General features: G+C 53.4%; 1 protein-coding gene across 3 annotated transcripts; it reads right to left on the bottom strand.

Moving 5' to 3' along the window:
• Positions 1-124: 124 nt before the first annotated feature.
• IMPDH2 (inosine monophosphate dehydrogenase 2) lies at positions 125-13,443 on the bottom strand. Of its 3 annotated transcripts, XM_083869339.1 has the most exons (15): positions 13,301-13,443; positions 13,164-13,212; positions 12,959-13,060; positions 12,684-12,758; positions 12,032-12,238; positions 8,046-8,133; positions 7,264-7,463; positions 6,095-6,185; positions 5,338-5,433; positions 3,960-4,031; positions 1,651-1,794; positions 1,330-1,474; positions 1,106-1,249; positions 642-725; positions 125-370 (listed from the first exon to the last, which is right to left on the bottom strand). In XM_083869339.1, exons 1-15 carry the CDS (start codon positions 13,396-13,398, stop codon positions 349-351), a joined length of 1,617 nt encoding a protein of 538 aa, XP_083725465.1. In that variant the 5' UTR covers positions 13,399-13,443; the 3' UTR covers positions 125-348. The 3 variants fall into 3 exon arrangements, with proteins under 3 accessions (XP_083725465.1, XP_083725466.1, XP_083725467.1); XM_083869340.1 differs by lacking the exon at positions 3,960-4,031; XM_083869341.1 differs by lacking the exon at positions 12,032-12,238.
• Between the last annotated feature and the right edge of the window lie 1,384 nt (positions 13,444-14,827).

The raw sequence follows: 14,827 nt of genomic DNA, 5'->3' as shown, positions 1-14,827 counted from the left end.
AGCACACAGTCCGTTCTGGGGTTATCAGCTGCCCCTGACTGTGTGCGAAGCAAGGGACAGAGCCAAGGGAGGAGAGCAAGGGAGATAAAGAAGGAAGTGAGGCTCTGGGCTGACACCAACCGCACATATTTTCAGTTTTTTATTGTAAAACATGGCTAACATGTGCAAGGCTCCAGCCCAGGCTCACAGCTCCTGGGTGGAAGGTGGGCCCCGCGGGTGGTCAGGAAGCAGCCGAGGGACAGCGGGAGCTCCAGGCAGCCCAGGATAATGGCACTTCTGCAGCAGGAGCAGCTCCCGCGCCGAGCGGCGCAGGGCTGAGTGGCACAAGGACAGACAGACGGATCTCCTTCAGAAGAGGCGCTTCTCATACCTGCAAGGGAAGCAGCACCAGGGAGCCCCTTTACTGACCCGCCTCACTCAGAGCAGGGACAAAGGTGCAGTGTGGAATGGATCCTGCCAGCCCAGCGAGGGGAACAGCTTCAGCACCCTGACAGGCCACAGCTTGGCCTGGCTGTGTGGTGCCTGGGCAAGCCAATGAATGGCAAACCAAGCCAAGGGCATGGCAGCTGAGGTACAGGGTGCCTGTTCCTGACCCCCAACACACCACCCAAGGTGACAAGGATCCTGCCAGAAGCACTTACGAGTGGAGGCCGTGCACCCCTCCTTCAACCTGGGCAGATGTTGTCCTCTTCTCAAATTTCAGCTCTCCCGAGTACATCATGGCTCTGAGGGGGAAGGACATCTGTCACAAGCCAGGCAGAGTCCAGGGAAGACAGTGCTCTCTCTGGTAGATGCTCAGCTGGAACAGCTGGGACAAGGGTCACTGGTTCCTCCAGCTGTGGCTAGAATGATCTTTGCTGTGCTCCCAAGAATCAGGCCGGGTAATGTAACCCCAGCATTTTGAGCCCAGCCAGATGAATATGCCACAAGAGACCACACTCCTGCATCCCTGGGGCAGGCAGATCCATGGTGCAGTGCCCACTGGAGAAGAGGGAAGAGAGCTACAAACTATTCAGAACACACCACAGCTTGAGTACAGCTCCTCAGAGACTCCAGACAGCAGCACCATGACCTAACCAGAGTACAGACATGGGGAAGTACTCACCGGACTTGGGTCAGGCTCTTGGCACCAATATCCTGACAGGAATGCTGGATCCCAGCAATTAGGTATGGAATGAACTTATGGATAGAGCCCTTGTCTTGCACTGCACCGGAGACCCCCTGGGCCACTTTAATTTTGTCTGTCTCACTGCACGAAAACACAAGGGTATTAGTGAAGCAGAGAAGCCCCAAAAGCTTGATCTGCTGTCCCAAAGCACCATCTCTGACCTGAAATACCGATTCTGGCTGCCCAAGTTCTTGTCCATGGCATCTAGGGAGCCCATGCCGCGGTATTTCTTCAGCCTGATGCCATCCGAGAAGAAGTACTCGCCTGGGGCCTCCGTGGTGGCAGCCAGGAGAGAGCCCATCATCACTGGCACAAGATACCACCAGGAACAGCTCATCAGCAGCAGCAGATGCACAATCCCTCAGGTTTCCTGGGCACAGCGCTGGCTGCAGCCCCCACAACCCCCCAGCCACCTGCAGGTAATGGCCCTCACACCCACTGTGATGCCGTATGGAAAGACCTCCCAAGGAGATCGTGCTCACCTGTGGAGGCCCCGAGCGCCAGGGCCTTGGCGATGTGCCCGACCGTCTGGATCCCTCCGTCGGCGATGACGGGCACCCCGAACCTCCGGGCGTACTCGGACACCTTGTAGACAGCCGTGGCCTGGGGACGGCCGCACGCCAGCACTGCGGGACACGGCACACACAGCGTCAGCTCCAGGCACCACCACACCCCCGTCCCAGCAGGCTCTTCCAGGCTGCCAGCACACACATGCTCCAGCACTCAGAACACACAAATCCCTGGATGCTCCTTCCCTAGGCTGAATTGCAAGAGAAGCAGATGCCCAGGAGATGCCTGCTGAGACGTCCTCACAGCCCTTGGCTCCAAAAAGCTGTGAGTGACCTTGGGAATGGGGTCTTTGATCACATGGCTGGGATCAGACGAGACTCGTGGCTCAATCCTGGTGCACGGCAGATGTGGGGAGCTTGGGAATGAAATAAAGCAAACTCCAAAAGCCCCTCTCCAAAGCATCCCTGGCATGTAGCCATGTCCCATTGCTGGCTCTCTCCTGGAATGGCCAGACCCCTTGTCCATGTACACAGCATCTGTAAGATGTGCCTCTTGAATGGAAAGGCAGTTGTCTGGGAGAGAGCTCGCATGCCTGTATATGGTATAGATATAAATATATCTATACATACAGGTCTGCATATACACACAAACACACATGCAGCAGTGGAAAAGGAAACAGAATGATTTGGTAATAATTTATGTTCCTGCCCTGCAGTGTAGCAAGGATTCCATCAAGTTTAGCTGCCACATGAGGAGAGAGTTATTAGCTTTGGATTTACTTGTTCTTCCCATTCGGTAGCAGTTAAGAAGCTTTTCATTATGTGAGGAAAACCAGCACAAGGCATGTCTTGTAACACGTTTGTCAGCCACAGGCATGCAAGAACACTGAGATAAGCTTCTCTCAGGGAGACGTCCCTTCCCCACCATCAACTGGAAGCCTTTTCTCCAGTCATGGTTAGTCTCATATACCAGGTAAGATTAATGCCATACAGTATTAGTACTTTGGAGCGTGAACTCCAGGTGTGGTTCAGCCTGCATGGCAGCAGTGCTGGCAGCAGGTCCCTGGCAGAGGCCTGCTGGGGGCCAGGAGGCTACAGTTTCTCTTACTCCCAGCACTCAGCGGCAGCTGCTGAGGGAGAGCAGCCAGACTCCAGACTGACATTGTGACAAAACTAAATTTAATCAGACCCCAGCATTCAGCTCAGGCTCAGCCAGCCAGGGAGAGGCTGCCAGCTTTATCATCAATGCCCTTAAAGAGATGGTCTTGCACAGTTCTGCACTGCTGAAGGCCACAGTGAAGCTGCAAAATGCTGCCGTGGAAGAGCTCTGTGGAGAGAAACACCCATTTCTGAAGGGTTTTGAGTACAGGGTCTATGGGACTGTGCCATAGACAGTGCAGGGCCTGCAGAAACCTCTCAAGTGCATCCACAGAGACCAGCCCTTTTAGGGCACAGCTTGGCTCAAGGCCCCTGGGAGCATCGTGCCTCTCCAAGTGTCCCAGTGCCACAGCCCCGGAGCACAGGCTTCCCAAGCAGCGTTCTGAGCACACACACACATCACACGGTCAGGGTGAGGGTTTGTCCCTTTTAGTGTATTGGCAAAGGGTGGCCCTACAAAATCATCTGTGAGAGAAAACCTTCCAGGATCTGCAAGAGTAAACCTCTCCCTTTGAGGTGTGTCAAAACTAGGAGAAAGGACAAAGCCTAAGGCTTGCCTTGCAGGGGTTGCTTGGTCAGAGCATCAGAGCAGAGAACACTGCACCCTGTGCTGGGCAGGCAGAAGTCCCTTCTCTCCACAGGACTTGGTGGGGAAAAGATGGAATGTAATTGCCAAGGTGGCCATGTGCAGTGAAGTCCCTCCATAACTCAGGGGAGGCAGCTCCATGGCAAGATTGGTCAGTGCACAACTTCCCCAGAACTAGGGCTACATTTTGGGCACAATCAGGAACCACTCAGGGATCACCTCCCAGGTGCAGAGAGGCCTAGCAGGAGCATGCCTGGCTAGAGATCCAGAAGGTGCAGTCAGGCTGCTAACTGGATTTTGGAGTGGAGAGAGGACAGGCCTGAATTCCCTCAGCTTGGACAGTTCAGATTCTGCTTTATGTAATCAGAAAGGTTTCTCGGATTTAATTTCAAATTCAAAACCAGTATCCAAAGCCACAAAACCCCAAGTGCATCTACAGCTAAATTATTCTCAAACAAGCAGTAGGGCCATGTGCAGCCAAATCAGGGTCCTGCTTCAAGACACATAATTAGGGTTGGGAACAGGGCAAGTGACTTACTATAGGTGCCCGTGACAGTAGAAGGGCATTTGGGGCTGTGGGACTTTAGGTCTGGAGGGATCTTTGGAGCAGCTAAACAAAAACAAACACACACATTTTAGAGACAGAAGAACAGCAGCAGAACAAAGGACCCCAGAAGTGACCTGCTACTGGGCAGAGCATACGGTGTGGGACAGAGCTGACTTTGCAGATCCTTCCTAGCCCGAGCCAAGCCAGAGGCCAGATCCAAGGCAGCCAGGCCTGGCTGTGCACAGCGCATGCTCCCCCTACCCCAGCAGCCACCCAGAGAGGTGACTCCTACCCCAAAAACCCAGAGTTCTGGCCCTTAACAGGGCCAAAACATGGGGAGCTGCAGGCAAGAGTTCTGCAACCACATATCCCGTGAAGCGCCACATTCTACCTCAGCTCTGCTCCTTTGCCAAAACCAGCACCCAAGGCCATCTCCTGGGGCAGCTGGAGGAAGCCCTGGGACATTCACCACTCTGCAGATCAGAGCGTGCCTTTGCCTCAGAGCCTGGGTAGGGCATGTGTGTCCTGGCTCTGCTCTGGCTATGGAAGTGTCAGCCCAAGGATACTACTCCCTCCTTAGAAAGCTGACCTGAGGCAGACTGCCCTGACTGGGAAGCCCCTGCAGCCAGGCAAAGTGGGAACACAGCACAGGTCCAGGGCTCCTCACAGGCTCCATGCTGGAAGAGGCACCAGCAACTGCTCACTTGCTGCCTCCTGTGGCACAAACCAAGGACCAAAGCAGTGAGGAGCTGTGCTCATGGACTGCAGTGCCTTCCTGCATCACCTCTCTGCACTTCACCTGAGGTTCAACACACAAGGACAGTGTCTGTCCTAAGACAGACTTTCTTCAGGCCCTGGGAGTGCCCCTCTTGCCTTTTAGCTAAGGGTGACACAGCCTCTGCCCTCCACAAGCCCTGTCTAACTGCAGAGACAAAAGCAAGGAATCTCATTTTGGCCTGGAAACTGCAAAGGCATTGAGCCCAGATCAATACTGCATCATGCACACTGCTGGCCAGAGGGAAAGGGAGCAAGGCCCAGTGCACTCCACCCCTCAGCACTGAGGATCCAGTAAACCCCTCTCCCTGAAGAGCTGCCCCACCCCACCCCAAGCCAATAGCTCCCCTCAGGCAAAGCCACAATCTGCCACACCGGCGGCTCTACTCAGTCTCGGTCAGTACTGGGAAATGCCTTTGCTGTTGCTGCCACCCCAAAGGTTGGAAGTCCTGGACAAAGCGGGTGAAAGACATATTGCTGTTGGACACTGCCCTCACATCGGGAGAATTCCATCCCAGCCATGCTGCTTTTCAGCAGGGAATTTCTACTAAGTACCTGTCTTCAGCCTATTTAGGAGACAGCTGATCTCTCTCACCTTCCTGTGTGATGCAGATGGAGCCACTGCCCATCCCGACCCTCAGGGCATCAACCCCTGCGTCAATGAGGTTCTTGGCCTGAGCCGCAGTCACCACTGTGGGGAGCAGAAACCGGTTTGAAAACAGACAAGCACATTTGCAAACAACACTTCTTTGCCCTGGAGGTTCCCCCACTGCTGCAAACATCCCCCGCCCAGGGCAAGAGCCTGTGCCAGAGCCTATCTGGGAGGAGCAGTGAGTTTCTGCCCCAGCTGGTGAGGTGACACTGCCCCTTCAGGGTATTCTGCAACACACTTCCACCCAAAGGCTGAGGCAGCAGAAGCCATGACATGGTCCCAAGCACTCTCTGGGCCACATGAGGTAGGGAGGGCAGAGTACAGGGTAACAGCAACATCAGGTAAAGACAAGGACCACTGGACTCTGCCGTCAAGAGGCAGAGAGAATTGCCATTAGATTTCCACAATATTCATTACTATGCAAATTTTTTAACTGGTGTGTAAAATGAGCTAATGCATAATGTGTTACAGAGGACTGTAGCACACTGTGCTGCAGAACAAAGGTTTCTAATTATCTGCAGCAATAAGGTACTGCCCTGTCTCTACAGTGGTCTTGCTCCATTCCACAAGTCAGAGGAAACCATTATAAGTTCACAGAAATTTGCCAAGATGACCATCTCATTCACATCCCTGCAGCTCCCTCTGTGTCTAAGAAACAAATGTCATTCAAAGACAAGAAGAGTCTTCAACACACGCCTACCATTTCCTCCAATAACTTGTAGGTTGGGATATTTCTCCTTAATGTATTTTATCATATTGATCTGGAAGATGGAATTCCCTTGAGAGGAATCCTGCAAAAGAAAGAAGATAAGTTTCAACCACAATTTCTGCAGATTAAAAATGCAGCTTCATATCTCCACTCTGCTTGCTGGGCTCTCTGCTAAGCTGGATAATGGGCAAAATGACTCCCCAAATTGGGCACAGAACCCCAGGAGAAACTACTGCCAAGACAGAAATGTTCCTACCCTGTACAAGGCAGTTTATTGTAAATAAACAACAATAGCCTTCATGTTCAATCCTGTAGCTTCTACAGAAGGCAACAAGTAGCACAACTGGCTGTGGATAAGAACCATCTGGCTCTATCAGCAGGACACTGTCAGCCCTGCCTTGAACTACAGGTGAAATGGAGAATGTTCCTTGTGAAACCCAGGAGGGCAGCTGGGGGGATGCACCTCCCCACTGTGCAGCAGAGCAGCTCAAATACCAGATGTCAAGCACTGAGCACTCAGTCCTTGCCAGTCTCTGTGACCCAGTCAAATAATGTCTGTTAAACATTTCCCACTGCTCAGCCGTGCCCTCAGAGAACAGCAGACTCACAGGATCACAATCAATGAGGAAACCATGTGCAAATACAGGCAGTGACAATTGTGCCTGGAAGTTTACAGGCCAGAAAGGGAGAGCAGCAGAGCATCTCTGGGCTCACTGATCACTCCTGAACATCAGTAAGAGAGTAGTAACACAGTAACAAACACCAAAGGGAGGGACAAAGGGAAACTATAAGAAGCTGAATATTCAAAATTAGTCAGGAACATCAGAGGCTCGTGGCAAAGTGCAAATGGTAGTTGTAGAAGATTCTGTATTAAGTGACAGCATTTTTCTTCTCAGCCTTCAGGGTTTCAATGCAACCTACAAACTCCCTCCAGGTCACATAAGTCTCCAGGCAAAGAGGAATCCCTCCAATTGGACGATTCTAACCTGAACAAGACTGAGAGGTCAGCAAACTGCCATATTCTAACACAGAAAGGCCTGTGACAAAGACAGTGAGTGCCACGCTGCTGCCTCACTGTCAGAGACATTCATCCAGCCTGGGGACTCACCCCTCAGTGTCCCAGGCAGACACAAAACCCATGGGACCCCCATGGTGCTCACCAGCACAACAGCGTCCACACCCGCCTGGACCAGCAGGTCCAGCCGGTACTTGTCATCCTCGTGGGTCCCGATGGCAGCACCACACAGCAGCTGCTTCTTGGAGTCCTTGGAAGCCAGAGGGTAGTCCCTGTTCTTCTTGAGGTCAGTGCGGGCAATGATAGCCACCAGCTCGTCATCTTCATTGACAATTGGCAGCTTGCCTGGAAACAGACAGAAAGAATGTTACTGCAGATTTCTACAGGAGACAGGCATTAGCTCACAGCACTGCAGCAGACCAGGAGCAGTGGGCAGGCAGAAACTGTTACAAGATGGACACTCAGTGTTACCAAATCTTGCCTGGCCATGAATGCAAGCAGCCCTGGCTTGAGAAACAGAGAAAGGAGTTTGTTTTTAGGACTGGAGAAGGACTCAGAAGGATTTTTACATCAACCAGAGAAAATACATGCATTTTTAAATAATTAGACACACAACACCCTATTAAAAGTCAAACTACTAAACCCTAAGAGACTGAACAGTTCAGTACTGAAATGTGAAGGCTAGCGCAGAAAAATCAAAGACGTGGCTGGACAGCCAAACACCGGGCTGCCAATAATCCTTCAACTTCAAACACATTTGAGATGAAGGCATGTGAACTCTGTACCCTGGCAGAGGGCTGCAGGCACTCTCTTCCCTGTTGTCTCCCATGTTTCACCCACACAGGGACTGTGTGCCCACATTCACCCCCTCTGCCGCAGCCCAGTGCTTCCACAGCTCTCCCTCGCGCCACAGACAGTCACAGGTACCTTTTTTACTCCTTTGCAGAATTTCATTTGCTTCTTTCAACATTACACCAGCTGGGGCCACAACAAGATCCTCCCGCTTTGTCATAATCTAGTGGGTGGGAGAAGATAAAAAGTCACAAGAACTCCTTCTCACTGATCTGAAAATACCAAACCCCCCCAGCCCACGCGAAACGCTCCGCAGTGGCCATGCAGGAGTGCTCCACAAAAAGGCCCACAGCACAGCAACACGCCTCCAGAAACACACAGGAAAAGCCTCCAGTGTGCTGTCTCCACACGGGCACTGGCATCAAGACCCAAGCCCATTAGTGCACTGAAAACAGGAGAGGGCAAAAGGCCTCAGGAAGACAAGTGAAAGCACCTGGAAACAAGGGACAACTCTCAGATGGCCTTTATTTGGGTAACACCCTCACAGCTCTCCCTTTCAATGGAGCACACGCAAATAAGGGCTGGAGACACCTTCAGAGTCTCATGCTGTTCTGGCAGAAATGGTGCCCTCAATCTTATTTTCAGGCAGCATCTCCAGTGCACAGGCCCTGGAAGGGCTCTGCCCAGAATAACCCAGTGCTGTTGCTGGTGAGGTCAGTGGGGCAAAGGAGTTGCGTCAATCCAAATACGCTCAGCCACACTCACTCTGACAAACAAGCATCAAAACATGGTGAAAAGCAAAGGGCAGTGCTGGACAGCAGAGAACACAGAACATCTGACCTGCTATGGTGGCTTTCACCACAACAGTGGTCTCCCACTGGGAGAGCAGCCCAGAGAGATAATGGAATCTCCATCCTTGGAGATTTAGACACAGCCCCACAAAACCTCCTCCAGCTCAACATGCTTTGAGCAGGTGGCTTGACAAGAGACCTCCAAGTCCCTTTCCAACCACAGCATTCTGTGATCATCAAGTCGCCATTAAAGGTTATTTGAGAAGGCTGGGCAAAGCTAAAAGAGAACATTCTCTAATCCCTCGTGAAGGTAGATCAGTTGCACACAAAGAAGGAACATTTTAGTTATTTCTATAGTAAGAACAGACATTTTGCATAGGAAAGAGGCAACCATGCCTGCATCTACCCAAAATGCTGTTTGTGACAGAACCCACATCTCAGGAGAAGCCTGAGGCATCACAGAATCACTAGGTTGGAAGAGACCTTCAAGACCATTGAGTCCAACCCATGCTTTAACACCTCAAATAAACCATGGCACCAAGTGCCACATCCAGTCTTTTTTTAAACACATCCAGAAATGGTGATTCCAACACCTCCCTGGGCAGACCATTCCAGTACTTTATCACTATTTCTGTAAAACACTTCTTCCTAATATCCAACCTATATTTCTCTTGGTGCAGCTTAAGACTGTGTCCTCTCGTTCTGTCAGTTGCTGCCTGGAGTAAGAGACCAACCCCCACCTGACTACAACCACCTTTCAGGAAGTTGTAGAGAGTGATAAGGTCACCTCTGAGTCTCCTTTTCTCCAGGCTGAACAACCCCAGCTCCCTCAGTCGTTCACCAGCCTCGTTGCCTCCTCTGGACCTGCTCAAGTGTCTCAACGTCCTTCCCAAACTGAGGCCCCAGAACTGGACACAGCACTCGAGGTGTGGCCTCAGCAGTGCTGAGTACAGGGGCAGAATGACCTCCCTGCTCCTGCTGGCCACACTATTCCTGATCCAGGCCAGGATGTTGTTGGCCTTCTTGGCCACCAGAGCACACTGCTGGCTCACGTTCAGCTGCTGTCACCAGTGCCCCCAGGTCCTTTTCTGCCTGGGCACTGTCCAGCCACACCATCCCCAGCCTAGAGCACTGCAGGGGTTATTGTGGCCAAAATGCAGGACTTGGCACTTGGACTTACTAAACTTCATCTTACTGGACTCTGTCCATCCATCCAACCATTCCAGGTCTCTCTGCAGAGCCCTCCTACCTTCCAACTGATCAACACATGCTCCCAGCTTAGTGAGTCTGCAAATTTACTAATGAAAGACTCAATACCCTCATCTGTGTCACCAATAAAAATATGGAACAGAGCTGGCTCCAGCGCAGACCCCTAAGGGACACCACCGGTGACTGTCCCCAGCTGGATGCAGCACTGTTCACCACCACTCTCTGGCCTGGCCATCCACCCAGCAGAGAGTGCTCCTGTCCAAGCCCCAGGCTGCCAGCTTGTCCAGGACTGTGCTGTGGGAGACAGTGTCAAAGGCCTTGCTGCAGCCCAAACAAACAACATCCACAGCCTTTCCCACATCCACCAGGGTCACCTGGTCATAAAAAGAGACCAGCTTTATCAAAAATTACTTACCCCTCCTAAACCCCTGCTGGCTGGGTCTGACACCCTGGCCATCCTGCAGGTGCTGCATGGTGACACCCAAAATAAACTGCCCCATTACCTTACCAGGTACTGAGGTCAGGTTAACTGGCCTAAAATTACTAGGATCCTCCTTCCCATCCTTTTTGTGAATGAGCATCACACTGTCCAGCTTCCATTCATCTGGAACCTCACCAGTCAGCCAGGACTGTTGGGAAATGATGGAGAGTGGCTTCACAAGCTCATCTGCCAGCTCCCTCCTCACCCTGAGGTGGATCCCATCTGGGCCCAGAGATTGATGGACATCCAAGTGGCTCAGCTGTTCTCTGACTGCCTCCTCTTGGATAACAGGGGGACCATTCTGTTCCCTGACACCATCTACCAGCCCAGGAGGGCAGTTGTCCTGAGGATAAGCCATCTTCCCACTAATAACGGAGGCAAAGAAGGCATTAAGCACTTCTGTCTTCTCCTCATCTGCAGTTACTAAGTTCCCTCCCTGCTCCAATAAAGAACAAAGGTTGGTCTTGCCCTTCCTTTTGCCATTAATATATTTGTAAAAAGATTTTTGTTATCCTTTACAAAAGCTGCCAAATTAAGTTCAGACTGAGCTTTGGCCTCTCTCATTTTTTTCCTACATGCCCCAGCAATCCCCTTAAATACCTCCTGAGACACCTGACCCCTCCTTCCAAAGATGATACATCCTCTTTTTATTCCCAAGTTCCTTCAAAACTTTGTTGCCCATCCAGGCTGGACATTTGCCTTGTCAACTCATCTCTTGGCACACAGGGACAGTCTGTTCCCATGCCCTCCAGATCTCTGCTTTGAAGCACTCCCACCTTTCCTGGACTCCTTTGTTTTTAAGGGCTGCTTCCCAAGGAACTCTCTGCAGTGCTGAATGACCCATGGAAAGTAAGAGGGGGTAAGTAAGTAAGATTCTTATCTGGCTCCTCTGAATGGGCAGCATTGCTTCAAAGGGCCATATGCACTTTTATAACCTATTCCTGGTTTAAGGCTCTTGTATCAGGTATTTGTAGCCAATTTCAAACCAAAAAGGGATCAAGGGATCAGCATGTGACACCAGGCTTGGTCATCAAGAGCTAAAAATATTTGTGAGCCAAGAGCAAAGCATGGCCAAGAGGCACTGGTGGTGTAACCTGACAGCACTGAAGATCTCAAGTTACACAGCTTGTTTAACGGGAATCACAGAACGTTCTCCTGCATGAGGGGAGTCTGACAGCAAAGCACTATGACCAAACTGCCAGTTCAGGGGGTTATTTGAAAGAGCAAGTAACCCAGATGAGACTTACAGGGAAAGGCACTCCAGCACCTGAAGGGTTTGTTGGGGAGAACACCGCTGCTACAAAGCTGGCCAGTGCCAGCCTGTGGGACTATAGTAGCAGCCATGAACACCAGCAACTAATTAGTGAAGCAGGGGAGAGTTTCCACAGCACTGAAAGATGACCCCCACGACTCATGTAAACTGCATAGTCTGCACTGCAGGAGTCACTCAGAGAGTGCAAATGAGCAAAACACTCTCCCCTGGAAATACATTCACAGACAGATCTGCAGAGCTAAGCTGGAGCTGCTCTCTCCCACTGGCAGAACACCCTCACAGCCACACACTCACCCTTGTCCTCATCACAAACCACACGGCTTCCTAACAATAGTGTTCACACCCATCAGGTGTGAGCACTTCTCACCTCACCGAGGGGCAGGTCATGCTCTGACTCTTTCAGGAAATCAATATCTCTGGACGAGATGATCCCAACCAGCTTGCCCCCCATCTTCCCATTGTCCGTGATGGGAATCCCACAAAATCCATGACGAGCTTTTGCTTCAAACACATCTCGCACTCGGTCATTGGGGCTCAGCACCACGGGGTCTGTGATGAATCCTTGCTCGTATTTCTGAAAGGAAGCAGATCCAGCAGCCAGGCTGAGCGGCACTGCCAGGCCAGACAGGAGCGAGGCACACGCCTGCAGGTTACTGCAGCCACTCACATGGGTCTGCAACCGCCCAGCCTAGCCATGCTCACCAACAGGATGACTCTCAACCAGCAACAAGGCTCACACAAACAATGTTAAAATCCAAGAGTCTCCAGACTAACCTCCTCCCTGAAATGATGGGGAATGTTCCCTCACCAGGAGGACTCAAGCCCCAGGCTGACCACAGACACTGCCTGGCACACAACAAGAGGGCTGTGCCTGCAAACCCTGGCAGCACCACAGCTCTGAAACACCAACACCGGGCACGCGTCAGCAGTTTCTCCATTCAGCGACGCCAGACCCGCTGCCCACCTCCACGGAGGCCCCTGTGCCAGCACGGTCTGGTGCTGCCGTTCCAGCCACTCACCTTCACCTTCCGCACTTCGTTGGCCTGGAACTCGGGGGTGCAGTTGTGGTGGATGAACCCGATTCCTCCGGTCAGCTGGGGACACAAAGGCGGCCGTGAGCCACTGCAGACACTGCCCGGCGCCGGTGCGGGTGCAGCAGCGGGACGGGCACCGATGGAGCTCCGGGCCCGGCCGTGCCCCGAGGGGCTGCGGGGACCCCGGGCGGCCTCAGGCGGCGGCTCGGCCCCGCCAGCCCGGGGACCGCACGGGGACCCGCCCGCGTGGCCGCACTCACCGCCATGGCGATGGCCATGCTGGCCTCGGTGACCGTGTCCATGGGGGAGGAGATCAGCGGCGTTTTCAGGGTGATTTTCTTGGTCAGCGCCGAGGTCAGGTCCTGGCGGGGAGGCACCAGCGGCGGCGGGTGAGCGGCGGCACCGGCGGCACCGGCGCCACCCCCGGCCCGGCCCCCGGCCCGCTCCCCCGCCCCGGCCACTCACCACCTGGTCCGCCGTGAAGTCGATGTACCCCGGGAGGATGAGGAAATCGCTGCGGGGTAACGAGGGGAGACGCGTCAGCCACCGCAGCGGCCCCGCGCCCCGAGTCCCTGTCCCACCCCCGTGCCGGCCGCACTCACTTGTAGGTGAGCCCATCGCCGCAGCTGAAGAGCTGCTGCGCCGTCAGCCCGTCGTCGGGCACGTAGCCGGTGCCGCCGCTGATCAGATAGTCCGCCATGGCCCCGCCGCGTGCCCGCCCCGCCACACCGACCGCACGCGCGCGCCGACGGCCGCCGGGAGGCCCCGCTGTGCCCGCCCCGCCAGCGCGCGGACAGAGCGGCTCCGGCACGGGCCGGCGCCGAGAGCGCCCCCTGGCGCCGCGGAGGACCCCGAGCGGAGCGCAGCCCCGGCCCGCGCCCTGCCTTGCGCCGGGCGGTAGCGGCGACACACCGCGCCCGGCCGTCGCTCCCACCCTCCTGAGCAGCTTCTCGGCACCGCGTCCCGACGTGTCTCGCCCGATGACATCGGGTCATCGCGGCTGTTCTTGTGCTCAGGCCGAGCAGCCGGGTCTGTGTACCGCCAGGAGGCAACCAAGAGGAGAGAGCTGAACTCCAGTACAGTCCAGCAGGGCCCTTTGTGCCAGGCTCTGGCTTGGCTGGCACCAGCTTGTGGCACCAGTACAGTGTGATACTTGCTAGAAAAGACCACCCAAAAAAGCCCAGCTATGGGTGACATGGTGACATGCACAGAGAGACGCTGTAGGTTGGGAGCCGAGTCCAACACCAGGTACTCCTGCAGGTTCAGAAGAAAAGAATGGGCTTGTTGGGTCGGTGGTGAATGCAGAGCTGGGACAAACCAGCAGAATCCAAAGCAATTTTGTAAGTCAAAGGGAGCTGCATGAAGGATGAAAGTCAAGAGGCAGCAGCAAGGCCAGTCTTGCACCTTGAGGGGAATGAGAGACAGCAGTCTCACCAGAGAGGATCCAGTGTGATCCCATGTAGGCATTAGCCCCTCTTCCCAAAGCCACCAGGCCAGGATAACTGCACACTGGGGATGGGGGTGTAGCACCTTCAGGTCTGTGCCACAGACTGGGGCTGGAGGGAGGATTTTGGAGAAGAGCAGTAGCAGGACTGTGCCTGGAGGAATGGAACAGGCACAAACACAGATCTGCCTCAGAGGAGCCTTACAGGACATAGCAGTTGGCTTATTCCAGGATGAGATGTTCCCATCCTTGCAGTTCCATTTGAGCATCAGGAAAAGTTCTTGTACTGAACAGGACAGTTACAGAACAACTTCCTCCTCTTGGTTTACTTGTTGTGACATTCCAGATCCAGCCTCAGAGCACCAGGAACACGAGACAACCACAGCCCTTCTCACCTGCTCCCCATAACACGCTGTCCAAGGCAGGGCTCTGTCTAACACTGACCAGTTCAGGGACTAAAGAACAGTGCTCTCGTGCCTGCTGCAGAAAGTTAATTCCTTGTTCAAAGATCAGAAAGCAGCTTCAAGAAATGCGTTACTCGTGTTACTCTGTAGGACACGTGAAGAGATCGGAAACACTGCCTTACCAAGGACATGCACTCTCAAGTCAGCATTACCTGTCACAGGATCAGCAGAACAGGAGGCATCATGCTGGACCAGGATCAGTGTGACAGGTCTCTCTACCC

Source organism: Zosterops lateralis, assembly GCF_965231275.1.
Source record: "Zosterops lateralis genome assembly, chromosome: 11".
Lineage (NCBI taxonomy): Eukaryota > Metazoa > Chordata > Aves > Passeriformes > Zosteropidae > Zosterops > Zosterops lateralis.
This window is presented reverse-complemented; position numbering and strand designations above follow the sequence as displayed.

Excerpts from the sequence above, each read along its gene's own strand:
- IMPDH2 (XM_083869339.1), bottom strand. The coding sequence starts at position 13,398 with ATGGCGGACTATCTGATCAGCGGCGGCACCGGCTACGTGCCCGACGAC. Across the intron at positions 13,061-13,163 it reads ACTTCACGGCGGACCAGGTG|GACCTGACCTCGGCGCTGAC; the intron begins GTGAGTGGCCGG and ends CCTCCCCGCCAG. Across the intron at positions 726-1,105 it reads AAGAGCCTGACCCAAGTCCG|AGCCATGATGTACTCGGGAG; the intron begins GTGAGTACTTCC and ends CTTCCCCCTCAG.